General features: G+C 33.6%; 5 protein-coding genes across 5 annotated transcripts; all 5 read right to left on the reverse strand.

The window, feature by feature from the left end:
* Positions 1 to 205: 205 nt before the first annotated feature.
* On the reverse strand, positions 206 to 2,632 carry LOC124539252 (UDP-glycosyltransferase UGT5-like). The gene is made up of 4 exons (XM_047116563.1): positions 1,424 to 2,632; positions 1,111 to 1,333; positions 808 to 1,027; positions 206 to 616 (listed from the first exon to the last, which is right to left on the reverse strand). Exons 1-4 carry the CDS (start codon positions 2,243 to 2,245, stop codon positions 334 to 336), a joined length of 1,548 nt encoding a protein of 515 aa, XP_046972519.1. The 5' UTR covers positions 2,246 to 2,632; the 3' UTR covers positions 206 to 333.
* A 257-nt stretch (positions 2,633 to 2,889) lies between these two features.
* On the reverse strand, positions 2,890 to 5,670 carry LOC124539253 (UDP-glucosyltransferase 2-like). The gene is made up of 4 exons (XM_047116564.1): positions 4,776 to 5,670; positions 4,474 to 4,696; positions 3,354 to 3,573; positions 2,890 to 3,226 (listed from the first exon to the last, which is right to left on the reverse strand). The coding sequence occupies exons 1-4, from the start codon at positions 5,595 to 5,597 to the stop codon at positions 2,947 to 2,949; spliced, it is 1,545 nt and encodes a 514-aa protein (XP_046972520.1). The 5' UTR covers positions 5,598 to 5,670; the 3' UTR covers positions 2,890 to 2,946.
* A 2,032-nt stretch (positions 5,671 to 7,702) lies between these two features.
* On the reverse strand, positions 7,703 to 9,988 carry LOC124539290 (UDP-glycosyltransferase UGT5-like). Its single transcript, XM_047116625.1, has 4 exons — positions 9,119 to 9,988; positions 8,818 to 9,040; positions 8,515 to 8,734; positions 7,703 to 8,014 (listed from the first exon to the last, which is right to left on the reverse strand). Exons 1-4 carry the CDS (start codon positions 9,938 to 9,940, stop codon positions 7,732 to 7,734), a joined length of 1,548 nt encoding a protein of 515 aa, XP_046972581.1. The 5' UTR covers positions 9,941 to 9,988; the 3' UTR covers positions 7,703 to 7,731.
* A 4,336-nt stretch (positions 9,989 to 14,324) lies between these two features.
* Positions 14,325 to 16,684, reverse strand: LOC124539335 (UDP-glucosyltransferase 2-like). The gene is made up of 4 exons (XM_047116698.1): positions 15,748 to 16,684; positions 15,172 to 15,394; positions 14,869 to 15,088; positions 14,325 to 14,610 (listed from the first exon to the last, which is right to left on the reverse strand). The coding sequence occupies exons 1-4, from the start codon at positions 16,567 to 16,569 to the stop codon at positions 14,325 to 14,327; spliced, it is 1,551 nt and encodes a 516-aa protein (XP_046972654.1). The 5' UTR covers positions 16,570 to 16,684.
* A 2,911-nt stretch (positions 16,685 to 19,595) lies between these two features.
* LOC124539400 (UDP-glycosyltransferase UGT5-like) lies at positions 19,596 to 22,456 on the reverse strand. The gene is made up of 4 exons (XM_047116791.1): positions 21,497 to 22,456; positions 20,914 to 21,136; positions 20,435 to 20,654; positions 19,596 to 19,897 (listed from the first exon to the last, which is right to left on the reverse strand). The coding sequence occupies exons 1-4, from the start codon at positions 22,316 to 22,318 to the stop codon at positions 19,615 to 19,617; spliced, it is 1,548 nt and encodes a 515-aa protein (XP_046972747.1). The 5' UTR covers positions 22,319 to 22,456; the 3' UTR covers positions 19,596 to 19,614.
* Positions 22,457 to 24,579: the final 2,123 nt, after the last annotated feature.

Raw genomic sequence — 24,579 nt, forward strand, 5'->3', positions numbered from 1 at the left:
AACAGTTAAAATCTTTATTTATTTTGATTGATGCCTCAATGTTTCTTAAGTTCCTAAGTTAATAATTGCGCTAATAGCCCTTTTGTGCAGTATAAAAATCTTATGAAGAGGGGCTCCATTACTCCAGAGCATAAGACCTTAGGACATTATATTGTAAAAGTAATGCAGCAGAGCTGAGTGTACTTGCCAATCTCTTTAAATATAATATATTAAAAATATTTTATTCTTATAAAGTATTCATCACTAATAGTGTCATTTATCCGTAGCCATATTTATGTTTTGAAATAAAGTAATAAGTCACGGCACCTACTAAAGAACATGAAGTTTTATTTATTAATTTTTCTTAACCTTTAAGTGAGTGTAATATTTAACTTTTGAAACAATAAAATATATCGCTAATACTGTGACTGACAAAAATACAATCACACAATTAAACAACAATACAACAATTCCTAGTTCATAATACTCCGTCCAGTGCACGTTCACGGCGGGCGTGCGCCGATACTCCACGTCTCTGTGTCGCAGGACGTGTTCCGTCCACCACACCGCGCGCTCCAGCGACGATTGCGGTTGATCGTTCATGAAGTTGCGTAGCTTGACAACGTTTTGACGATAACTGAAACATAAATTAGAAAAATAATGAATCTGAATTTTATTATCTTTACTATCTTCGTAATAATAGAAAGTGATTATATTGATATTTTGTTATGCCTCTTAATTTATATCACTTGTGTGATAAAAGTGAGATTTTTATAGTATGTACAATAGTTTTGAATAAAGTTGATGTAAGTATAATTGAGTATTTACCTTTCACTATCGCTTATAATTTTTATAGCATCCATTAGCTGATTTTCCGTGAGTGTATCTATAGAAAGACCTTTTCCGATGTTAAATTTAATGTATTGCTCGACATTAAACCATTGATCACCAAGCATCGGTATTCCAATAAGAGGCACTCCAGCAGTTATCGCTTCATCCGTGGACTGCAAGCCTCCTTGTGTTATAAACAGCTTGATTTTAGGATGCCCTGATGGAAAAGTCAATGCAATTATTGTATCAGTTGTTTTAGCTCCATTGCTGCTGGTTTCACGTCGTAACGATGAGGCTTACGTAACAAATCAGATTGTGGCAGCCACTTAGAAATCTTAACGTTCTTTGGACGTCCTGGAAGCTCGTCGTTGTCCCATTTCCACAGAACATCGTTAGGCAGTTGAGAAAACACGTCAGTAAATATCTTCAACGTCTCCCGTGGAAACATCGATGGCTTAACATTTGTACCAAAACTCACATATATCACTCCATTTTTCGAAGAATCAAGATAGGATTTTAAGTCCTAGAAAAAAGTATATCTAGAGAAATTTAATCAAACCTTTTAAGTATAATTAACATTTATTAATTGAACAACGTTGGAATCAACGTTTACCTGCGGTAAGTCTTGTGCAGGTTTTTGATGCAAACCCCCTAAGAATAATACATTTGGAGGAACAGGCCGATTGAAATCCCAAACTGGATGTATATTCAAGAACAACATCCGAACATTTTGCCTCAGATCGTCCAAATCTGGTGTAGTTGGTCCAAGTATAGATTTTAACATATAATTTTCAATTTGCAAATGATTCTTAAAAATCAACTCCGTAGCGTAATGATAATATAATTCTGTAATCTTTTCCCACATTGTTAAATTATAAATTCTTCTATGCATTGGATTTGGATAAATAAGAGGATGTGTGGCTGCTCCAACCATTTCAAAAGCTGAATTAATTCCACTTAACGAACTGAATTCTATCACTGGCGCATTGAATATGTGTGAATAAATAAGAGCTGGGCGTATAAAAGACTCGGTAAATACCAAGTCAAACTGCCTATTACTACGAAGAAGATTTTGAATTTCATCAGATTTTAATTGTTTCACAAACAAATCCAAAATAAAATTAGACACCAAATAAAAAAACCTAAGTTGATCTTTCTCATTTCCATTTTTTCTGATAAAATCTTTGACGACTTCATAGGACATATCATGTAAATCGATTTCAGTAAGGTTTTGAGGAGCTTGATGTTTTGGATATGCTGGATCTGTTGTTATAACCGTGACTTCATGTCCACGCTTAGCTAGTTCTAGCATTAATGGACGGAACACAACTTGATGGCTTATAGAAGGCGATGGAAAAACTCCTAATATTTTTGCACTTTCAGCTCCAACGCACATACACACACAATATATGATCACTCTACATATTTTCCACATTTTTAATTAAAAATGCACACGGAAGTGAAATGTAATGTTTGTCGTGTTCTTTATAATATGATATCTGCCACTTTAGTTTGCGATAACATGTAATCAGAAAATTATATTGTAAATATAAAATCTTGTAAATGAGGTATGTTCGTACGTAATTAAAGAATTTAGCTGAATGTAACTTAGATGATTTTTTTGTGGGAGATTTATTTAAGATTTTTTCTTCCATTAAATTGTTAAATCATTTAAATGTCTGTAAATACGTCATACTTTTTGTATGCATTATATTAAAAATTGTATTAATGAACTATGAAAGCGCTGGAATGAAGTATCTAGATTGTATATATTATTGACGACCTCCATGGTCGAGTGGTGTGTACACCGGTTTTCATGGGTACGCCACTCTGAGGTCCCGGGTTCGATTCCCGGCCGAGTCGATGTAGATTACCATTAGTTTTCTATGTTGTCTTGGGTCTGGGTGTTTGTGGTACCGTCGTTACTTCTGATTTCCATAACACAAGTGCTTCAGCTACTTACATTGGGATCAGAGTAATGTATGTGATGTTGTCTCATATTTATATTTATATTTATATTCCACATTCTCGTATGAAGTGAATGTGGGAAAAAATTTAAGCCTTTCAATCGACTATAGATCACATTAAAAATATCATATTTATTCGCTACTAATACAATAAAATAATATTTTAATATCAATTTTTCTTAACTTTCAAGTGCACATACTTAAACTTTGAAACAATAAAATATATGGCTAATACTGCGACTGACAAAAATACAACCAAACAACTTAACAACAATACAACAATTCCTAGTTCATAATACTCCGTCCAGTGCACGCTCGCGGCGGGCGTGCGCCGATACTCCACGTCGCTGTGTCGCAGGACGTGTTCCGTCCACCACACCGCGCGCTCCAGTGACGATTGCGGTTGATCGTTCATGAAGTTGCGTAGCTTCACAACATTATAACGATAACTGAAACATACATACATAAAAAAAAAACTATTAGAAAAATAATGGATTATAAATCTTCGTGAAATAGAATGATAAAATTATGAAAGTTTTTAATAATATTAAAGAGGAAGTAAAGTTAAATATTTACCTTTCACTATCGCTTATAATTTTTATAGCATCCATGAGCTGTTTCTCCGTGAGTGTATTCATACAAAGACCTTTTCCAATGTTAAATTTAATGTATTGCTCGACATTAAACCATTGATCACTAATCACCGGCATTCCAATAAGAGGCACTCCAGCAGTTATCGCTTCGTCAGTGGACTGCAAGCCTCCTTGAGTTATAAACAGCTTGATTTTAGGATGCCCTGATGGAAAAATAAATGCAATTATTTTATTAGTTGTTTTGGCTTCATTGCTGCAGGTTTTATGTTATAAGGCTCATAAACGCCGCCCCCACTCTCGGCGGCCTCGTTCTGAATGTGGGGGGGCCGGGATCGCTATGCCGGCGTCTGTATTCCGGCGTAGTGAGGTCCATGGCGCTGTACGGTGCCCCGACCTGGGTAGACGTTAAAATCGGGCCCCGCTACGAAAGCCGCAGAGGGTCATAGCGGTGCGAGGCATCAGGGGATACCGAACGGTGTCGTGGACTGCGGCGAGACTTCTCTCAGGTGATCAGCCCTGGGACCTCCCGGTGGGGTTGCTCGCGAAAGTGTACCGGCGCGGGACGGGGGCGACCGTCCAGGGTCAGCGGAGATCTGGCGGATCATTGCTCTAGCCCGGCAAGCCCTGATCGCCCGATGGTAGGAGGACCTGGCGTTACCCACGGTGGGCCTGGCTATAGTGGAGGCGATTCATCCGCACTTGAGTCATTGGGTCAAGTGGAAGCAAGGCAGACTGTCGTACAGAATAACGCAGGTACTTACCCCGCAGGGATGCTACGGTACGGTACGGACACGGCGTACCAAACCCTTTGCGAATGTGTGGCGTGGGGGCCACAGAGGCACACCCTGGCGGCGACTATGGGCGGAGACCTCTCGCTACCGAGCATTATCAACACCTCCTTCTGCTAAAGTGTCATAACGCAGAAGGACACCGCAATCCCTCCGAGGTGTTGAAGGCCCGCATAGATGGGCCAAACGCCAGGGCACCATGGTATATGTGTAAGCGATCCCGTGGCGTCCGCCGAAAGACGTTGAGGGTACCGTTTTTCGAGTGAGAAAAAAAAACAAAAAAAAATAGAATTGTGTTATAACGATGAGACTTACGTAACAAATCAGATTGTGGCAGCCATTTAGAAATCTTAACGTTTTTTGGACGTCCTGGAAGCTCGTCGTTATCCCATTTCCACAAAACATCGTAAGGCAGTTGAGAAAACACGTCAGTAAATATCTTCAATGTCTCCCGTGGAAACATCGATGGCTTAACATTTGTACCAAAACTCACATATATCACTCCATTTTTCGAAGAATCAAGATAAGATTTTAAGTCCTAGAAAAAAGTATATTGAGAGAAATTGAATCAATCCACTTAAGTATTATTAACATTTATTTATTAAACAATGTTGTACCTGCGGTAAGTCCCGTGGAAGTTTTTGGTGCACACCCCCTAAATATAATACATTTGGAGGAACAGGCCGATTGAAATCCCAAAGAGGATGTACATTCAAGAACAACATTCGAACGTTTTGCCTCAAATCGTCCAAATCTGGTATATTTGGACCAAAAACAGATTTTAACTTATCATTTTCAATTAGTAAATAATTCTTATAAATCAACTCCATACCGTAATGATAATATAATTCTGTAATCTTTTCCCAGATCGTTAAATTATAAATTCTTCTATGCATTGCATTTGGATATATAAGAGGATGTGTGGCTGCTCCAACCATTTCGAAAGCTAAATTAATCCCGCTTAACGAGCTGAATTCTATTGCTGGCGCATTGAATATGTGTGAAAAAATAAGAGCTGGGCGTATAAAAGATTCGGATATTACCAAATCAAACTGACTTCCACCACGAAGAAGATTTTGAACTTCGTCGGATTTTAATTGTGCCACAAACAAATCCAAAACGACATCACACACCAAGTAAAAATACCTAAGTCGATCTTTCTCGTTTCCATGCTTTCTGAAAAACTCCTTAACGAGTTCATAGGACATATCATGCACATCGATTTCAGTTAGGTTTTGAGGAGATTGATGTTTTGGATATGCTGGATCTGTTGTTATAACCGTGACTTCATGTCCACGGTTAGCTAGTTCGAGCATCAATGGACGGAACACAACTTGATGGCTTATAGCAGGAGTTGGAAACACTCCTAATATTTTTGCACTTTCAGCTCCGACGCACATACACACACAATATATGACTACACTTAATATTTTCGACATTTTTGATTAAAAATACACAAGCCAGAGAAATGTAATGTTCTCCGCGTTATTCATAATGTGATATCTGCCATATTAGTTTGTGATAATATATAACCAAAAAAAAAGGGGACAATTGCGAGTTGAACTCGCGTGAAGAGGGTTCCGTACGATGTTAATATCTCCTAAAATATTGGTCGTATAATGCTCATTGTGGGCTTATTTTTTTCATTAAATATTCATCTACAAACCGATTCAACAAAACTTAATATTGGAGTTAAAAAATATGTTCTCCCACACATTCCACCTGCAAATGTAAGTTGGTACGCACAATATTGAGTGATTTACCATGTTATTTTAATATCATGGACTTCTTATAGGTTTTCCTATAATCTATAAGGAGAAAACTATTTTCTGAATTTTTTTCAAAATTTTAGGTTCAGTAGTTTCGGAGATAAGGGGGGGGGAATGGTCAATTTTCGTCTATTTTCTTGAATAACTTGGAAACTATTTATTTTAAAATTACAAAAAAATACATTTAAGATCTTCTCAACAAGACCTTTCATTTGCTATGCCACACGATTTAGTTTTCAGAATTTTTTTTTTAAATTTTCTCCTTCTCCCCCAAAAATGACCCCCCATATACAAATTTCATCTGCTCACGTTACACCTCTGTATTTGGGTTACAGGAATTGATATGTGTACCAAATTTCAACTTAATCGGTTTAATAGATTCGGAGATAATAGACTGTAAGCGACGGACGGACAGACACACGAGTGATCCTATAAGGGTTCCGTTTTTGTATTCAGACGTACGGAACCCTAAAAATATGATGTAAACATGATGTAAATCTTGTAAATAAATTAATTATGTTTGTACGTAATTAAAGAGTTTTAGCTGAACGTAACCTGTTTACTTTGATAAACTGTTTAAATGTTTATAAAAACGTCATATTTTGTATATGTGTTATAGTATATAAAATTATGTAGTATATATACAAACATATGTATGTAAGGAATCTATGAAAACACTAAAGTGAAAAGTCATTATTGTATTCATTGCGATAATACATATAGAGATAAACAAACTGTATATGTATTTGAAAAGTTGATGCAAACTTTGATACTAATTTCTAATGGTTATTTAAGTAAGCTGAACCACATCGATGTTCTGCTTAGATCAAAATCCTTATTTAATCATAGGTATTTTGAAATGTATACTTCTGAACCGACCATCAACTAAATATATATAAATAGAAAATAACATCAGAAGCACTTACAATGAAAGAATCCTGATTACCTACTTTCGAAAATAACAAGCATATTAGCTACTAGTATTAACTACTTCTTTATTGAATCGTAACTGCGTTTCTATGGTAAACAAAACTCATAGTAAAACATAATGTCGGCATATATTCGTATTCATTCCTTAATTGTTTCAATTACAAAGTTCCGTTAAACAACGATTAACTAAAAAAATTAAACGCTTATCTACTTATCAACAAAAATCACTGATAGGTACATTTCTTGTGCCATACTTGCTTAAAAAATATTGTTCCTAGATACAATGTACACCGTTTTTTAATAAAAAATTGTATGTAATATAAAAAAGAAAAACTGTTCTGAAATTGATGTTAAATAAATTGGTAAAAATACTATTTGTTACTAAAAAAATCAAGAACTTATTTAATTCAATTTTTTGGAGATTGCATAATAATTTGCAATCGCGATTGCACCATTGATTGCACATTGCATAATCTTACGTAATATTGACCTTGTACTGTATATTACATTATATTTAAAAATCGTTCCTCATTAGTAAACTATTCCCGTTTTATCCTTTGATTATCTTATCTGATTATCTGGAAGAGATTATTGTAAACAGTAACACTGTTCTGAAAAGTTTTATATTCAACAACAGCCTGTAAATTTTCCAACTGCTGGACTAAGGTCTTCTCTTTCTTTGAGGAGAAGGTTTGAAATATATTTCACCAAGCTGCACAATGCGGATTGGTGGAATACATATGTGGCAGAATTTCTTTGAAATTAGACACATGGAGGTATCAGCTATATTTTATATTTTAGCCGTAGCCATATTTATGGTTTGAAATAAAATAATAAGTCACGGCAACTATTAAAGAAAATTATATTTTATTTATTAATTTTTCTTAACCTTTAGGTGCGTATAATATTTAACCTTTGAAACAATAAAACATATCGCTAATACTGTGACTGACAAGAATACAATCAAACAACTTAACAACAATAAAATAATTCCTAGTTCATAATACTCCGTCCAGTGTACGCTCGCGGCGGGCGTGCGCCGATAATCCACGTCGCTGTGTCGGAGGACGTGTTCTGTCCACCACACCGCGCGCTCCAACGACGATTGCGGCTGATCATTTACAAAATTACGAAGTTTGACAATGTTTTGACGATAACTGAAATCATAAAGAAGTTTAACTCAGAGAATTAAATTATATAAAGAAGTAGAAAAAAAGTAGAAACATGAAGGTGACAATTTCTTTATCAATTGTATGTGTTTTACAAAATAAGTGATCTTAATTTTAAATGACTATTGACTTGTTCTATGAAATAAATAAATTTGTGCTAATTTTACTTATCATCCTATAATTATTTATTAACTTGTTGTATAACAACAATTTTTCATATACTTGTAGGTACTTTTTATTTTTAATTTTTTTTTTGTTGTCTGGCATTTTAAGTAATATTTTTTTACAAGTAAGGAATATTTATATGCCAAATATTCAACTCACAATTTCTATAGTCACTGTGTACATGTTCGCAGTCTGTGCCTTATTAACTGATAACCAGTTAATCGCATGTATAAACTGCTAAATAGTTAATCTATGGTGACGAAAGAAAAATACAAAAAAATTCATCCAACATATTGCTAATATTAGTGAAATTAAATGTTTACCTTTTATCGTCAATCACAGTTTTAATAGCATCCATTAGCTGTTCTTCTGTCATTGTTTCAATTGCAAGTTGTTTTCCAATATTAAATTTAACGTATTGCTCAACATTAAACCATTGATCACCAAGCATAGGTATGCCAATCAGAGGCACTCCAGCTGTTAAAGCTTCATCCGTAGACTGTAAACCTCCTTGAGTTACAAACAGTTTGATTTTGGGATGCTCTGATGGAAAAATAGATACAATTATTTTACGAGTTCGTTTACCTCCATTGCTGTAGGTTTTGTGTTATATCGATGAAATTTACTCAATAAATCGGATTGTGGCAACCACTTAGAAATCCTAACGTTCTTTGGACGTCCTGGAAGCTCTTCGTTGTCCCATTTCCACAGAACATCGTAAGGTAGTCGTGAAAATACATGAGTGAATACCTTCAACTTCTCCGGAGGAAACATTGATGGCTTAACATTTGTACCAAAACTCACATATATCACTCCATTTTTCGAAGAATCAAGATATGATTTTAATTCCTAAAAAACGTGTATTTTGAGAAACTTAATCAAACCTTTAAAGTATTATAAACATTAATTAATTGAACAATGTTGTACCTGCGGTAAGTCACGTGGAGGTTTTTGATGCAAACCTCCTAAGTATAATACATTTGGAGGAACAGGCCGATTGAAATCCCACACAGGATGTACATTCAAGAACAACATTCGAACGTTTTGCCTCAAATCGTCTAAATCTGGTATAGTAGGGCCAAGAATAGATTTTAAGTGGTCATTTTCAGTTTGTAAATGATACTTAAAAATCAGCTCCATACCGTAATGATAATATAATTCTGCAATTTTTTCCCATATCGTTAAGTTATGAATTCTTCTATGCATTGGATTTGGATAAATAAGAGGATGTGTGGCTGCTCCAATCATTTCAAAAGCTGAATTAATCGCACTTAACGAGCTGAATTCTATCACTGGCGCATTGAATATGTGTGAATAAATAAGAGTTGGACGTATAAAGGACTCGGTAAATACCAAATCAAACTGACTATTACTACGAAGGAGATTTTGAATTTCGTCAGATTTTAATTGTTTTACAAACATATCCAATATGAAATTATTCACCAAGTAAGAAAACTTCAGTGGATCTTTCTCCTTCCCGTGTTTGCTGATAAAATCTCTGATACATACATAAGACATATCGTGTACATCGATTTCAGTTAGGTTTTGAGGAGCTTGATGTTTTGGATATGCTGGATCTGTTGTTATAACCGTGACTTCATGTCCACGCTTAGCTAGTTCTAACATCAATGGACGGAAAACAACTTGATGGCTTATAGAAGGAAATGGAAACACTCCTAATATTTTTGCATTTTCAACTCCAACGCACATAAACACACAATATATAACCACACTTAATATTTTCGACATATTTAATTAAACATACACACGGAAGACAATAATGTTCGTCGTGTTCTTTATACTCTATCTATATATCTTGTCAGCATATTATAAAATATGTGCCACTTTAGTTTGAGATAACATGTAATCAGAAACATATAATCTATATCTATATCTACACTACTATATAAATGTCTAGAGTCTGTCTGTATACTCAATTTTCTTGTCGAATTTCGTCATAAGTATTTATTTTATGACTGTCTAATATCAGTTTTACCATTTTTGACATTTTTGTCTGTCTGTCTGTCTGTTTGTGTGTATGTCTCGCAATAACTCGAGAACGGCTAAACCGATCTTTACAAAATTCGTATACGGTAAGAACACTCGATTGCGCAAATGATAGATTATTTATATATTTAAAAAAGGATGTGTTTGTATGTCTGCCATCTATAGACTAAGAAACTATTTGACCGATCATTATAAAAATTGTTATGCGTATGTGCTTTTTGAAATAAAAAGTAATTATGCTACCCCCATTGATGTAACTCGCCACCAGGTGGCGCTGCGATAAAAAGACTTCTACACCGTTCAACCGATTGTCATGAAAATGAGTAGGTACGTACAAGTATTTTGATTTGATCAACCGATAAAAAATAATGAAATCCCATTAAAAACAATACTTGTCAAAAAAACCAAGTCTCGCAACTCAGTTGTTCTACGGTAAAAAGTTGTGAGATCCATGTAATACCAAGTCTTGTCAATGTAATACTTAAGCGACTTCCTGTCTTAATACGTCTACTCCCTAAGACCACGATCCATAACAATTGAAAATCAATTGTGTCTGGAATCTCAGTACTCGAAGTATTAAGTTGTTACGTAATAATTGACAGTATCTTATAGTGACGCATCTCAATCTTAAAAATCTATAATGTTTTATATAAATATATTGACTCGACCATCGCATGAAAACACGTGTTAACTAAACTATTTAGTGCGATGACAAATAAGACAGATAAAAAAATAAAACGTATTCAATAAGCAAAACCACAAACTTAATTTCCGTCATATGTCAATAAACATATAATAATCGTAACAATTATAATTTTCATTTTAAAATAAGAAAATTATAAATTACATGTACGGGAAAAAGTGATTAGCTATTTTGATTATATGAAAGTGAACAATAATCATAATTCGTAAGTATACTCATAGCTAGAATAACAATGAATATTTAGTATAAAATGCAAACGTAAGACAAATAACCAAAACAATCAATTAAAATACCACCGAAGGAACAAAATATCGGAACATCGACAAGATATGTACAGCGTTATAGAACCAAAAGAGCTACTGAAACAACACACCAACAAAAATACGTTTAGAAGCAAATAGAATCCGAATTTCTTCTTTGAGAGCTGCCGAAACAGTTACTCAATATAATGATCAAGTTTCAGATCTTCGAACAGGAGCATCTACATCAAGAGCTAATGCAAAACCTGACGAGCGAATCCAACGACTGGATGACCAACGACTAAAACAGACTAAGTCAAGAACTAGAACAAATCTCAATAAATGAACCTTCAATTACATTAAAGGTTCTGATAACAACATGCATCCCGATATGATCATTGGTTCCTAGAAAGTATGCCCATATAGTCAAGTTTAAAAAAATGCTGGTATGTGCTGCTCCACTGGCATAGTTTATTTATCACAACTGGTTAAACCAGCGGAACCTCTTTTACCAACGCCGTGGAACTACTAAGAAGTCTAAATATTTCCTTCAGCATATTATAAAATACATTTCATGTTTTCACGTGACATCATTTGGAACAACAAATATTGTACAATACAATAATTTCGGGTCTTAAAGTGAAGGACAATCATCAGATTGGTTCATTTATTCCAGTATTAGAAGAAAATCCCCAGTATCTACAAATTGCAAAAAATAAAAAGAGATTGATCGACGATGTTCAATATTACAAATCATCGAGAAAGCATCGCTTAATTAAGTTAGATATTTCAATATTGCTCTAGACGATGACACAAGAGATAAATTCAAAGTCATTATTGAAGCAGATAGAACGCAATCGAATGAACATTAAAGGCGCTTTAATGCTCCCATGACTCCTGAAGTCACACTTGTAGTTGTTGGTATAGAAATTACAAAACGAGATATTGTTATCATAATAAAAATAAATAAAAATCATGCATGGTTTGGCTGAAACGCACTAATCGTATGACGAATTCTACGATTATTATCCAATTCTGTTTCTGAGTGAAGAAGATGGATATAATCTTAGACTGTATAAAATTAATATCTCGACACGCTTTGTGACATCGAAGAGAGTTAGTTGCATGGATTTTTATGCGTATCGTACAATGATTAGAGATAATCAATCGAATCATATTCTGAAGTGTCGTCAGCTGTTACAACAATTCATTAGTAATGTGTACGCTAGGTTCAAGAACGAAGAATTAAACTACATTCGGTACAACCAATCAAAACTTTAAACCTAATAGTACATTGATTTACGAGGTACAACATCGAATAATTAAGTAGCTGCTGATATAGGATAAAGAGTAATATGGAAACTTAATACACAGGAAGTCTAAGATAGATGCACTATTATGGTGAGGATTTTTTACGTACCTTCCCAAGTGTGGTCAAGGTTGTAAATGTAATAACGTGGATATTTGATAGAACCGGATAAAAGAGGATTTGTTTGTGTGATCGAAAATTATGTTTCTTGATTCCTTTATTATTTGTACATTTTTAATGATCAAAAATTATTAAAAAAATAAATATTATAAAAACATTTTACGGCGACTAATGCCCAGCGAAGCGGGCGGGTAAAGCTAGTCTATATATATATACTTCTATATCTATACTACTATATAAATGTGTAGCCCGTCTTTATTCTCAATGTTTCTGTCCAATTTCGTCATAAATATTCGTTTTATGACTCACTATATGTCCATTTTTTACTCAAGAACGGTTGTATCGATTATTATAAAAATTAGTATACAGGAAATGCTGCTAGCATTCTTGCCAACATTCCACGCGGTCAAGATTTATACAGTAACTAGTTTCAGTATACGGGAAATGCTGCTAGCATTCTTGCCACCATTCCACGCGGTCAAGATTTATACAGTAACTAGTTTTAGTTCATGTTTGTATATATATATTTAAGCATTTAATGTTGTTAATTGATTGATTTGATTGCGCTAATAACATATGACATCTATAGACTCAGAAAATTTTTAATTTACTATTATGAGAATTGGTATGTGTATGTATTTTTTCATGGAGATAATAATTATTCCATCCATATCGTTAAAAATCACCAACAATTCCCCCTTCCATGTATCGATTTCTAAACCGGTCTACCGATAATTTAAAAAAATATACATTCAAAAAGGAAATGTATTCCTGTCTGTTGTCAATAAGCATAAAACAATAACATCAATTATAATTATCATATTAAGATAAGATACTTATAAATTATATATGTCACCGTAAGATTAAACAAAATTCGTTAGATTACAATCTGGCGAGACACATTGTAATCTAACGAATTTTGTAATCTAACGGTGACATATACGAAAGTGATTAGCTATTTTGGTTTCAAGGAAGTGAACAATAATCATAATTAGTAAATATACTCGTAGCTACATTACTAATGAATCTTTAGTTTAAAATGTAATCGTAAGTCAAAAAACTAGTGAATTATTTGTATAAATAGAAAACTGGAGCTACATTATGTGCATAAAATATCGGGACATCGACTACAAATGCTCAGAGTCATACAAACAAAAGAACTACGGAAATAACACACCAACAAGAAATACGTTTAGAAGCAAACATAATCCGAATTTCTTCTTTGAGAGCTACCGAATCAGTCAAGGTAATGATCAAGCTGCAGATCTTCGAACAAGAGTATCTTCATCAAACCTTCTGAGAAACCTGACGAGTGAGTCCAATAACTGCGTGATCAACGATAAAAACAGACTTATTTCAAGAACTATAACCAATCTCAATAAATCAGCCTTCAATTACAATAAACGTTAAATACAATAAAGTAAATCCCGAAGTGATCATTGATTCAATGAATATAGTATGCCCATATTGTCAAAAATGGTATGTGGTGTTCCACTGGCAAATTTTATTTACCACAACTGGTAAAACCACCAGATTCTCTTCTTATCTACGTATCTGGAACTACTAAAGAGTGTTTACTTAAATGTTAATAACTAGCTTTGATATCACAACTCGATATAAACCGTGTCTTAGCTATGTCTATGTTTTATAACTTTTTAGTCTACGTTATCTATGGTATAATCTATCCGTGGCTATATTTATTTTTTGAAATATAATAATAAGTCATGGTACCTATTAAAGTAAACAATGTTTTATTCATAATTTTTTCTTTATCTTCAAGTGAGTATAATACTCAAACTTTGAAACAATAAAATATATGGCTAATACTGCGACTGACAAAAATACAACCAAACAACTTAACAACAATACAACAATTCCTAGTTCATAATACTCCGTCCAGTGCACGCTCGCGGCGGGCGTGCGCCGATACTCCACGTCGCTGTGTCGCAGGACGTGTTCCGTCCACCACACCGCGCGCTCCAGAGACGATTGCGGTTGATCTTTCATAAAATTGCGAAGTTTGACAATGTTTTGACGATAACTGAAATCATAAAGAATTTAAACCCAGTTACTTTTACACGAATAAAACTTTTTATAATAAATTATGTAAAGAAGTAGGAAAAAAATAGAAGCATGGAGGCAAAAGTTTCTTTAACAATATGAATAGTGTTTTACAAAGAATGTAATTTTTTATGTTATAAATTATACGCTCACAATACGAGATAGCAAGGCTATGGTTATAAGATTTTTATTGTATGCGAAAAAGAAAAGACACTATTAGTGAAAATTAAATGTTTACCTTTTATCGTCAATCACAGTTTTAATAGCAGCCATTAGCTGTTCTTCTGTCATTGTTTCAATTGCAAGTTCTTTTCCAATATTAAATTTAACGTATTGCTCAACATTAAACCATTGGTCACCAAGTATAGGTATGCCAATAAGAGGCACTCCTGCGGTTATCGCTTCATCAGTGGACTGCAAGCCTCCTTGAGTTATAAACAGCTTGATTTTCGGATGTCCTGATGGAAAAACCATTACAATTACTTTATGAGCTGTTTAAGCTCCATTACTGCAGGTTTTACGTCATATCGATGAAACTCACTTAACAAATCGGATTGTGGCAGCCACTTAGAAACCTTAACGTTCTTTGGACGTCCTGGAAGCTCGTCGTTATCCCATTTCCACAGAACATCGTAAGGCAATTGAGAAAACGCGTCAGTAAATATCTTCAACGTCTCCCGTGGAAACACCGATGGCTTAACATTTGTACCAAAACTCACATATATCACTCCATTTTTCGATGCATCCAAATATGATTTCAAATCCTAAAATTAGTATTATAAGAATTTAATCGATGATAGGGCTTAAGCTTAAGGCTTGTACAGTCTCGAATAGTTGGTAAAGCTGATTCATCAGATAAACCAACAGCAATCCTTATTGTTGTGTTCCGATTTTAGGAGTGAATGAGGACATAACATCTTAGCCAAAGGATGTTGGTGAATTAATATTAATGAGGAATGGTTAATATTATTATATCTTAGAATACTAATAGAAAGTCTATGTGGCAGTGATATCCACTTACCATAATACGGTCCATTTGCACATCCACCGACATATATAAAGGTTAATATAATTAAAAAATATATATTTTAGTAATCAAGAAATTGTAATGTTTTACCTTTGGTAAGTCTTGCTGTGGTTTTAGATGCATACCCCCTAAGTATAATACATTTGGAGGAACAGGCCGATTGAAATCCCATAGAGGATGTACATTTAAGAACAACATCCTAACATTTTGCCTCAAATCCTTCAAATTTGGTATATTTGAACCAATAATTGATCTTAACACATCATTTTCTGTTTGTTCGTGTTGCGCAAAAATAAATTCTGTTGCATAATAATAATATAATACTGTAATCTTTTCCCAGAATGTTAAGTTGTGAGTTCTTCTTTGCAACGCATTTGGATATATAAGAGGATGTGTGACTGCTCCAACCATTTCCAACGCTGAATTAATTCCGCCTAACGAGCTGAATTCGATCACAGGCGCATTATATAAATATGAAAAAATAAGCGCTGGACGTATGTAAGATTCGACAATTATCAAATCAAATTGTTTATTACTCTGCAGAAGATTTTCAATTTCAGCCGATTTAAATTGCATCACAAATACACCTAAAATAAAGTCACAGGCTACGTGAGAAAGTTTTATTGGATTTTTCTCCTTTCCGTGGATTACCAGAAAATCCTTTACATAATCATAGGACATATCGTGGACATCAATTTCAGTTAGGTTTTGAGGGGCTTGATGTTTTGGATATGCTGGATCTGTTGTTATAACCGTGACTTCATGTCCACGCTTAGCTAGTTCTAGCATCAATGGACGGAACACAACTTGATGGCTTATAGAAGGAGTTGGAAACACTCCTAATATTTTTGCCGTTTCAGCTCCAACACACACACACGCACACAAATAGATTACTTTAAATAATTTCGACATATTTAACTAAACATTGACGGAAAATAGGAATATAATGATTTATAAGGAATTATCGGCCACTTTATTTGTACGATATCATTTAAAGATAAACAATTACTACTCTACGCAATTCAACGGATATATATAGCAGTCTAACGTGTCTGTTTATAAATTTAACGATAAATTTATGACAAGCTCATTATGACATGACATGGCATGACATGTGCGATATTTAATAATTCAATTAATCGTTCACACCATCTAATTCAGACAATGACAGTTAACTTGATCGTAATCTTCAATACTTAAGAGCATTAGTCATCATCATCCTAAGATAGTAAAATAAATAAATAAATATGAGACATCATCGCATACATTACTCTATCCCAATGTAAGTAGCTAAAGCGCTTGAGTTATGGAAAATCAGAAGTAACGACGGTATCACAAACACCCAGACCCAAGACAACATAGAACCACTATATATATGTGCTTAATTAGTGTTTATAATTCATTTCGTGCTCGGCGGTGAAGGAAAACATCGTGAGGAAACCTGCATGTGTCTAATTTCATCGAAATTCTGCCACATGTGCATTTCACCAACCCGCATTGGAACAACGTGGTGGAATGTGTTCCAGACCCTCTCCCTAAGGGAAGAGGAGGCCTTATCTCAGCAGTGGGAAATGTACAGGCTGTTACTTTACTTACTTTACTTTTTTTATTGAACCTTCTATTTACTACCAATAACACATTTGTTTTTGATGATAACGTTTTAATCATGAATTAAACGCCAAAAGCTTGATTATCAAGTGTTCAAACGATCAAACAGTAATTCAAATATATCAAAAAAATCTAAGCCAAGTCTAAACCATGCTATATATTTTTAACAGATAACAGCGTTTGATAACATACGTAACCATACATAAAATAATACCTAACAACTAATATATATTATATAAAATAATACCTAACCTAATAACCATACATAAAAATGCCAAGTCATAACGACTTGGCATTTTTATTTATTACTAACTGTTGCACACGTTGTTTGCTCGTGTGGAAATTAATTAAATGACTTAACAGACTAATTTAAAATATAACGTTAACTTAAGACCTCTTTGTAAAGTACATTTATGGTTCAACTTTCGTGGGCTAGATCCACCAGACTGTTCGTAAAGTTCATTCTCGAACAGGCTATTTGGAATTATCCATGTAAAAAACACTAGCCTCTAATGTCTAGTCCAGTAATTTTTATAAGTAATTAGTTTCCCCAAAATAAAATTTCATGTTTCACCTTAAAAAATTACTGACTTCCATACTAACTTTCGAAACTTTTTCACCCCTTACGAGTAGAATATCCAAAAACATTTAAATACGTATTTACTAATTTTTCTAGTATCTCAAAAATAAACTTTCATATTTCTAACTTTAAAAACGACGGACTTCTGTACATACGCTCAATTCCTATTTCACCCCCTTAGGGGTAGAATTTCCAAAATTCCTTTCATAGTGGGTGTCTATTAAATAAAATGATCCGGCATACACTTTAATAGTAACTTACTTTAATAGTTTATCGCTCGGCGATTATGAATGAGTCAGTTAGGAATTATTATATTATATTATTTATATATATATATATATATAGATTTTTATCTTGGAATGACAGTGCAGACTGACAAGAGATAGCCCAGTGATAGAATAATTTGCTTATAATTCATCATTCATGAAGAAAAACATCGGGACGAAACCTGGATATATCTTATTTCAACGAAATTCTCCCACATGTGAGTCCACCATACTGAATTAGAGCAGGGTGATGGAATATGTCCCCAACCTTCTTCTCAAAACAAGAGGCCTTACCTTACCTTACCCAGCCGTGGGAAATTATAGGCAGTACATGTTTGGAATTACAGTTCTTAGTTCCTTATAAAAAACAAATTAATTTAATTAAACTTTTGAATACGTTATCAGATTGTTTTATTATCATTTTCCATTTAATGCTATTATATAAAATTATGTACCGAACATTTCCATCTTCGAATAACATTAAATAATGTAACCGTATTTCCAAAACCTACGATTACTTTCTTTATATATTTTTTTATAATTATATTAAGCTCTTAAAAATCTTTTATAATCCTCTTGAATACTTATAAGCGTCTCTAATCAAATTTTAAATAGCAAAATTAATTAATTACTTTGATAAACGAACGATTATTATTATTCTATAAACAATCTAAAGCAATAAAGCCACTATAAAAATGGCTTTTGAATAGGCAATTAACGTATTCGATTAGATATAGGCACATATGTTAATAGTACCTTATTATAACTATCTTTGTGTTGAATATTATTTAAACCGTAATATTCTACTTGTTTCTTTGAATAAGTATTGGCTATTAGGAGCTTTTTACATCTAATTTAGAAGCGTCTTTTTTTTAAAGACATGTTTTTACCAAATGTTCAATCAATATGGTCAATATTCCTTTACTTAATAATTGACCGACATGAATCGTTCTAATTGATTGAAACTACAATTGAAGCATTTCTTGGTGGTAGGGCTTTGTGCAAGCCCGTCTGGGTAGGTACCACCCACTCATCAGTTATTCTACCGCCAAATAACAGTACTCAATATTGCTGTGTTCCGGTTTGAAGAGTGAGTGAGCCAGTGTAACTACAGGCACAAGGGACATAACATCTTAGTTCCCAAGGTTGGTGGCCCATTGACGATGTAAGGTAATATATCTTACAGTGTCATCGTCTGTGGGTGATGGTGACCACTTTCCATCAGGTGGCCCATATGCTCGTCCGCCAACCTATAACATAAAAAAAAGCATCTGCTGCAATCACTGATATATGTACCGGACAGCAAACCTTTTTCGAATCAGATCGTGCCCATCAGTTCTTGAAATATGCTCAAAGATATTTCATCTTATTCAATTCATCGTGATGTCTTATTAATTTATTAACACTGTTCTCTCTATTCTATATTAAATTACAAGGGTTTGTCACTAGTTGAGATATGTTTGTTTGAAAATAACACATACAAAACAAAAATAAACTTATTTATTAACTTCTCTTAACCTTTATATGCATGTAATGATTAACTTTTGAAACAATCAAATATATTGCCAATAATATGACTGATAATAGTACAATCAAAGCGCTTAACAACAACAACACTATTTCCACTTCATAATACTCAGTCCACTTTATATTCGCTACAGGTGTGCGCCGGTATGTCACATCTCCGTGGCGAAGAATGTGTTCCGTCCACCAGACCGCGCGTTCCAATGCCGTTTGTGGTTGATCATTCATAAAGCTGTGCAGCTTAACAACATTTTTGCGATATCTGAAACAATCAATCGATAGGTTTAAACCTATGGCGGTAGGTATTTGTGCAGACCGTCTGCGTACCACCCACAAATCAGACATTCTGCCGCCAAACAACAGTAATGATAAGTGAGACAGTGTCATTACAAACACAAGGGACATAGCATCTTAAATGTCAAGGTTAGTGGCGCATTGGCGACGTAAGGAATGGTTAATATTTCTTACAGCGTCATTGTCTATGGGCGATGGTGACCACTTGCAATCATGTGGCCTCGTCCGAAAACATATGCTATAAAAAATGTAAAAAATGGAAGTTTGATCTTTAAAGGAATAGAGCGATTAGAAGACACGATTTTACAATAAAAATATGGTTGTAATTAATCGTAAAAAAACGAACTATGATACTTGAACGAAGTCTATACTTGTATGGAATTATAATATTTCAGGTTAACTGTTCAGTACTGAACGATTTTTTTAATGCTATTAATATTTACCATTTAAATGAATTCATCGAATGTTCATTAAATCTTGTACCAAGTGATTGTGAAATTTGTACCTTTCATCGTTGATTATAGTCGTGATAGCATCCATTAACTGTTCCTCTGTTAGCGTTTCTAATAAAGCTAGTTTTCCAATATTAAATCTAACGTATTGCTCAACGTTAAACCATTGGTCACTAAGCATCGGTATACCGATAAGGGGCACTCCAGCAGAAAGCGCTTCATCTGTAGATTGCAAGCCGCCCTGTGTTATAAATAGCTTTACCTTAGGATGTCCTGATTGAAAAACAAATGATGTCAGTCTTATAATAAAATATACATTTAAGTTAAATAGTTCATAAAATCGAATCAATTGAGAATATTAAATCGAATGAGGACTAGGATACACAACATTTTCAACAATTTTATTGAACATTATGAGTGCAAACAATGTTGTTTTTTTCTTATGAAGATTTATATTTTTCCCTTAGAAATTTCTAGTGAATTTCTCAATTTTAATAAATGAAAACTTCACTAAAATATTAGAATAACTTACTTAACAAATCAGACTGTGGCAGCCATTTCGAAATTTTCACATTCTTTGGACGTCCGGGTAGCTCATCTTTATCCCATTTCCATAAAACATCGTATGGAAGCTTAGAGAACACATTCGTAAATATCTTCAATTTTTCTAATGGGAGCCGAGAAGGCATAACATTGGAACCAAAACTCATATAAATGACTCCGTGTTTTGAAGAGTCTAGATATGATTTCATATCCTGTAAAAATATTTATACCTTCTTAAATTATATTATGCTCAATTTAACATTAGTCGTAAACTAATTACATAATAAGGTTTTAACCATATTCCACCACGCTGTTCCAATGCGGGTTGGTGGAATACACACGTGGCAGAATTTCTATGAAATTAGATACAGGTTTCCTCACGATGTTTTCCTTCGCCGACAAGCACAAGATGAATTATTATAAACACTAAACACAAATTAAGCACATGAAAACTCAGCTTTAATATGTTCCAAGCTTTCTCCTCAAAGGGAGAGGGAACGCCCAGCAGTGGGAAATAAACAGGCTGTTGTTGTTGTTGTAATGACATAATTTATTAATATGCAATCTGTTACCTCTGGTAACTCATTCTGAGGTTTCTGATGCAGGCCTCGTAAATACAGCACGTTTGGTGGAACCGGTCGATTGAAATCCCAAATGGGGTGAACATTTAGGAACATCATATGAACATTCTGCCTCAAGTCTTTCAAATCTGGCAGGTCTGAACCAAGAATTGACTTTAATACTTCATTTTCCGTTTCCATATGTTTCGTAAAAATGTGTTCGTTCATGTAATGAATGTACACCTCTGTAATTTTTTCCCATAACGTCAAGTCGTAAATTCGTCTGTGCATAGCATTTGGATAAATGAGAGGATGTGTGGCTGCTCCTATCGTTTCAAAAGCAGAGAGCACACCACCTAAAGAGCTGAATTCGATCACTGGCGCATTATAAATGTGCGAAAATATTAAGGCCGGACGTATACAGGATTCGACAAAGACTAAATCGAATTTCTCATCACTACGAATTAAATTTTGAACTTCTGGAGATTTTAATTGTACTGCAAACAAGTCTAAAAGCAATTCGCTGATGTAGTAGAATAATTGACTTCGATCTTTCTCATTTCCTTTATCCGCAAAGAAAACGCCCCAGCGTTCGTAGGAAATGTCGTGGACATTGATTTCAGTAAAATTTTGAGGAGTTTGACCTTTTTTGAACGCTGGATTCGTCGTTATCATTGTTACTTCGTGTCCTCTTCTTGCTAGTTCTAACATAAGTGGACGAAACACATCTTGATGACTCACAGATGGAACTGGAAATACTCCTAATATTTTTGCTGTTTTAATTTCAACGATCACATGTATCAAAGTAACAAACACTATAAAATATCTCGACATCTTGTATAAAACATTGACTATTGTATAATAATGAACTTGTTACGTATTAGTAGTAAATTAATTCCGTTTCGCGATAATACTTATTAGAGTACAGTTACATGTCGCATTGTAATATCACAAAATAATTTTATGTTTTGTTACCGTACATAAAAAGCTTTGATAAGGTTATCATATTTGTGATAAAAAATTACTTAATATATTACATTAATAATAAATAATTGTTACGTCAAATTATTTAAAAATAAGTTTAAATAGTTAATAGTATCATAATAATTTCTTTGATTAGATGTTAAAATTCATACGTGTGTTGGTATATGAGCTTGAGAAAACAATGTTTCACATATTAAGGAAATCGGAATAACACGTCGAAAGTATGGAATAAGTTTTCCATTTATTCAATGAATAATTTTAGCATTGAAAATTGATTAGTTTTTTTGTATAGTTGTGATCATAATATTCATCATAGCTATAAGACATGTATTAAATGTATGTACCATATTCTACAACAAAAGTTAGCTTAAAAGATAAATTTTTCTTCGCTATTTTCTTTTAAACTACGAACGCATAATTATGCGGTTTTCACTAGAAGCAAGAGTAGTGAGGGAGGGTAGTAAGGGAGGTTTATGTATATAATTTCTTTTTATTTATACAAATAAATGGTTTGCTACGAATAGAGTGATCGGCAGTTACATCTTAGCCCCTAATTTTAGCCAAATTTGTAATAAACTTGCGACTCAAACTAAACCTAAAAATATTATTAATATTTATAATTTATGACGTAATTATAGAACATAATAAATAAATATATATTATAAAGTAATTATTTTAACAGCAAATATTACTTTATTAGTAAATTGTACCCGTGCGAAGCCAGGGCGGGTTGCTAGTAGTAGATAAAAAAAATGAAATAGATAAACAAAATATATTCTTAAGCTTCTTTATCAACAGCAAATATTGCGAATAATAATGTTGTTCAAAACTAAATATACGTCTGATTCATATAGGCGGCCCATAATAGGCCATGATTGACTATAATTGGTCTGATACCTAATAGAGCCAAACGGAAATGTCTAAGTGGTTCTGATTACCTAAGTAGACTAAGCAAGTTTTTTCTTACATAGTGGTTACCTTTGGAATGGTATTACGATATTATAAGGTGAAGGGTTATACGAGGATTTCTTATCTAAACTTACAATAGCCGTTTTTGGCAAGAATCGAAGAGGCTACAGAATCGTTTTAATATACCGCTCCCGCCCTCTCGCCTGTGCTGAAACTCATCCATGAGTCTGTGGAGTTCCCCTCTTCCCATTAGTAAAATGTTTTCGGCCCATACAATTGGTCCTAGTATATATGTATAGCTTCTTATACCAGCTACCTTCCTTAACAAAAAAACCCAATATTTTTTTAGAAGATCGATCCCGAAAATCGAAGTTCGAATCTCGAGATTGCTTGTCCTCAAACTTATTAATAGACCAACGACCAAATTAGTAAAGTAAAATATACTAAACCATTGTATCCACTAAAAGAGTATTAATGCTTTAAAATAATTATGATTACATCATCTAGAAACCGCATATGGAATGATACAAGTAATTATAATCTAAAATCTCAATATTAATTTATTCAAGCCCATTCACGTCGTATTCAGGAAAATACCAGATTGTTTATTATATTTATTACTACCGACCCGACCCGGTTTCGCAAAGGTGTAATCCTGGTACTAAACATATTACAGATTTTGTTTGTTTACGACATCACATTACAAACCTCTAAAATTATCAGTGTTTCTTTACTATATTATCCATGTATTATATACAAAAACCTTCCTCTCGAATTACTCTATCTACTAAAACAACCGCATCAAAATCCGTTGCGTAGTTATAAAGATTTAAGCATACATGGGATAAAGGGACATAGAAAGCGACTTTGTTTTATACTATGTAGTGATGATACTGGTACTTAGTACTTAGTTTTTTTGTAGTCAATAGACATTTTTTAGAAGAGTAACGTCAATGCAGTATGCTGCAATACTGCATACTTAGCTTTTTAATTTTATTATTGGTAATAAACGAACAAAAAGTAAATTTCAAAATGACGTTTCAAAAATGCTTGTGCTTTAGAGCCTATTTAAATAACGTATTTTGGTTTACTTATTTCATTGGGAATAAATTATTTAAATATTAATTTATTTCAAATTAGGAACTGTATATCGGCATAGTATATTTCAAAATTTGATTTATGGACAAATTTAACTTGAAACA

This window comes from Vanessa cardui, chromosome 22 (genome assembly GCF_905220365.1).
Source record: "Vanessa cardui chromosome 22, ilVanCard2.1, whole genome shotgun sequence".
Lineage (NCBI taxonomy): Eukaryota > Metazoa > Arthropoda > Insecta > Lepidoptera > Nymphalidae > Vanessa > Vanessa cardui.

Bases quoted from the DNA above. Each gene is read 5' to 3' on its own strand.
- LOC124539252 (XM_047116563.1), bottom strand. From the start codon at position 2,245: ATGTGGAAAATATGTAGAGTGATCATATATTGTGTGTGTATGTGCGTT. The intron at 1,334-1,423 runs GTAAACGTTGAT...ACTTTTTTCTAG, and splicing joins CTGCACAAGACTTACCGCAG to GACTTAAAATCCTATCTTGA. The intron at 617-807 runs GTAAATACTCAA...TTTATGTTTCAG, and splicing joins ATTATAAGCGATAGTGAAAG to TTATCGTCAAAACGTTGTCA.
- LOC124539253 (XM_047116564.1), bottom strand. From the start codon at position 5,597: ATGTCGAAAATATTAAGTGTAGTCATATATTGTGTGTGTATGTGCGTC. The intron at 4,697-4,775 runs GTACAACATTGT...ACTTTTTTCTAG, and splicing joins TTCCACGGGACTTACCGCAG to GACTTAAAATCTTATCTTGA. The intron at 3,227-3,353 runs GTAAATATTTAA...TGTATGTTTCAG, and splicing joins ATTATAAGCGATAGTGAAAG to TTATCGTTATAATGTTGTGA.
- LOC124539290 (XM_047116625.1), bottom strand. From the start codon at position 9,940: ATGTCGAAAATATTAAGTGTGGTTATATATTGTGTGTTTATGTGCGTT. The intron at 8,735-8,817 runs GTAAATTTCATC...TTTTTCCATCAG, and splicing joins GCCACAATCCGATTTATTGA to AGCATCCCAAAATCAAACTG. The intron at 8,015-8,514 runs GTAAACATTTAA...TTATGATTTCAG, and splicing joins ACTGTGATTGACGATAAAAG to TTATCGTCAAAACATTGTCA.
- LOC124539335 (XM_047116698.1), bottom strand. From the start codon at position 16,569: ATGTCGAAATTATTTAAAGTAATCTATTTGTGTGCGTGTGTGTGTGTT. The intron at 15,089-15,171 runs GTGAGTTTCATC...TTTTTCCATCAG, and splicing joins GCCACAATCCGATTTGTTAA to GACATCCGAAAATCAAGCTG. The intron at 14,611-14,868 runs GTAAACATTTAA...TTATGATTTCAG, and splicing joins ACTGTGATTGACGATAAAAG to TTATCGTCAAAACATTGTCA.
- LOC124539400 (XM_047116791.1), bottom strand. From the start codon at position 22,318: ATGTCGAGATATTTTATAGTGTTTGTTACTTTGATACATGTGATCGTT. The intron at 21,137-21,496 runs GTAACAGATTGC...ATATTTTTACAG, and splicing joins CTCAGAATGAGTTACCAGAG to GATATGAAATCATATCTAGA. The intron at 20,655-20,913 runs GTAAGTTATTCT...TTTTTCAATCAG, and splicing joins GCCACAGTCTGATTTGTTAA to GACATCCTAAGGTAAAGCTA.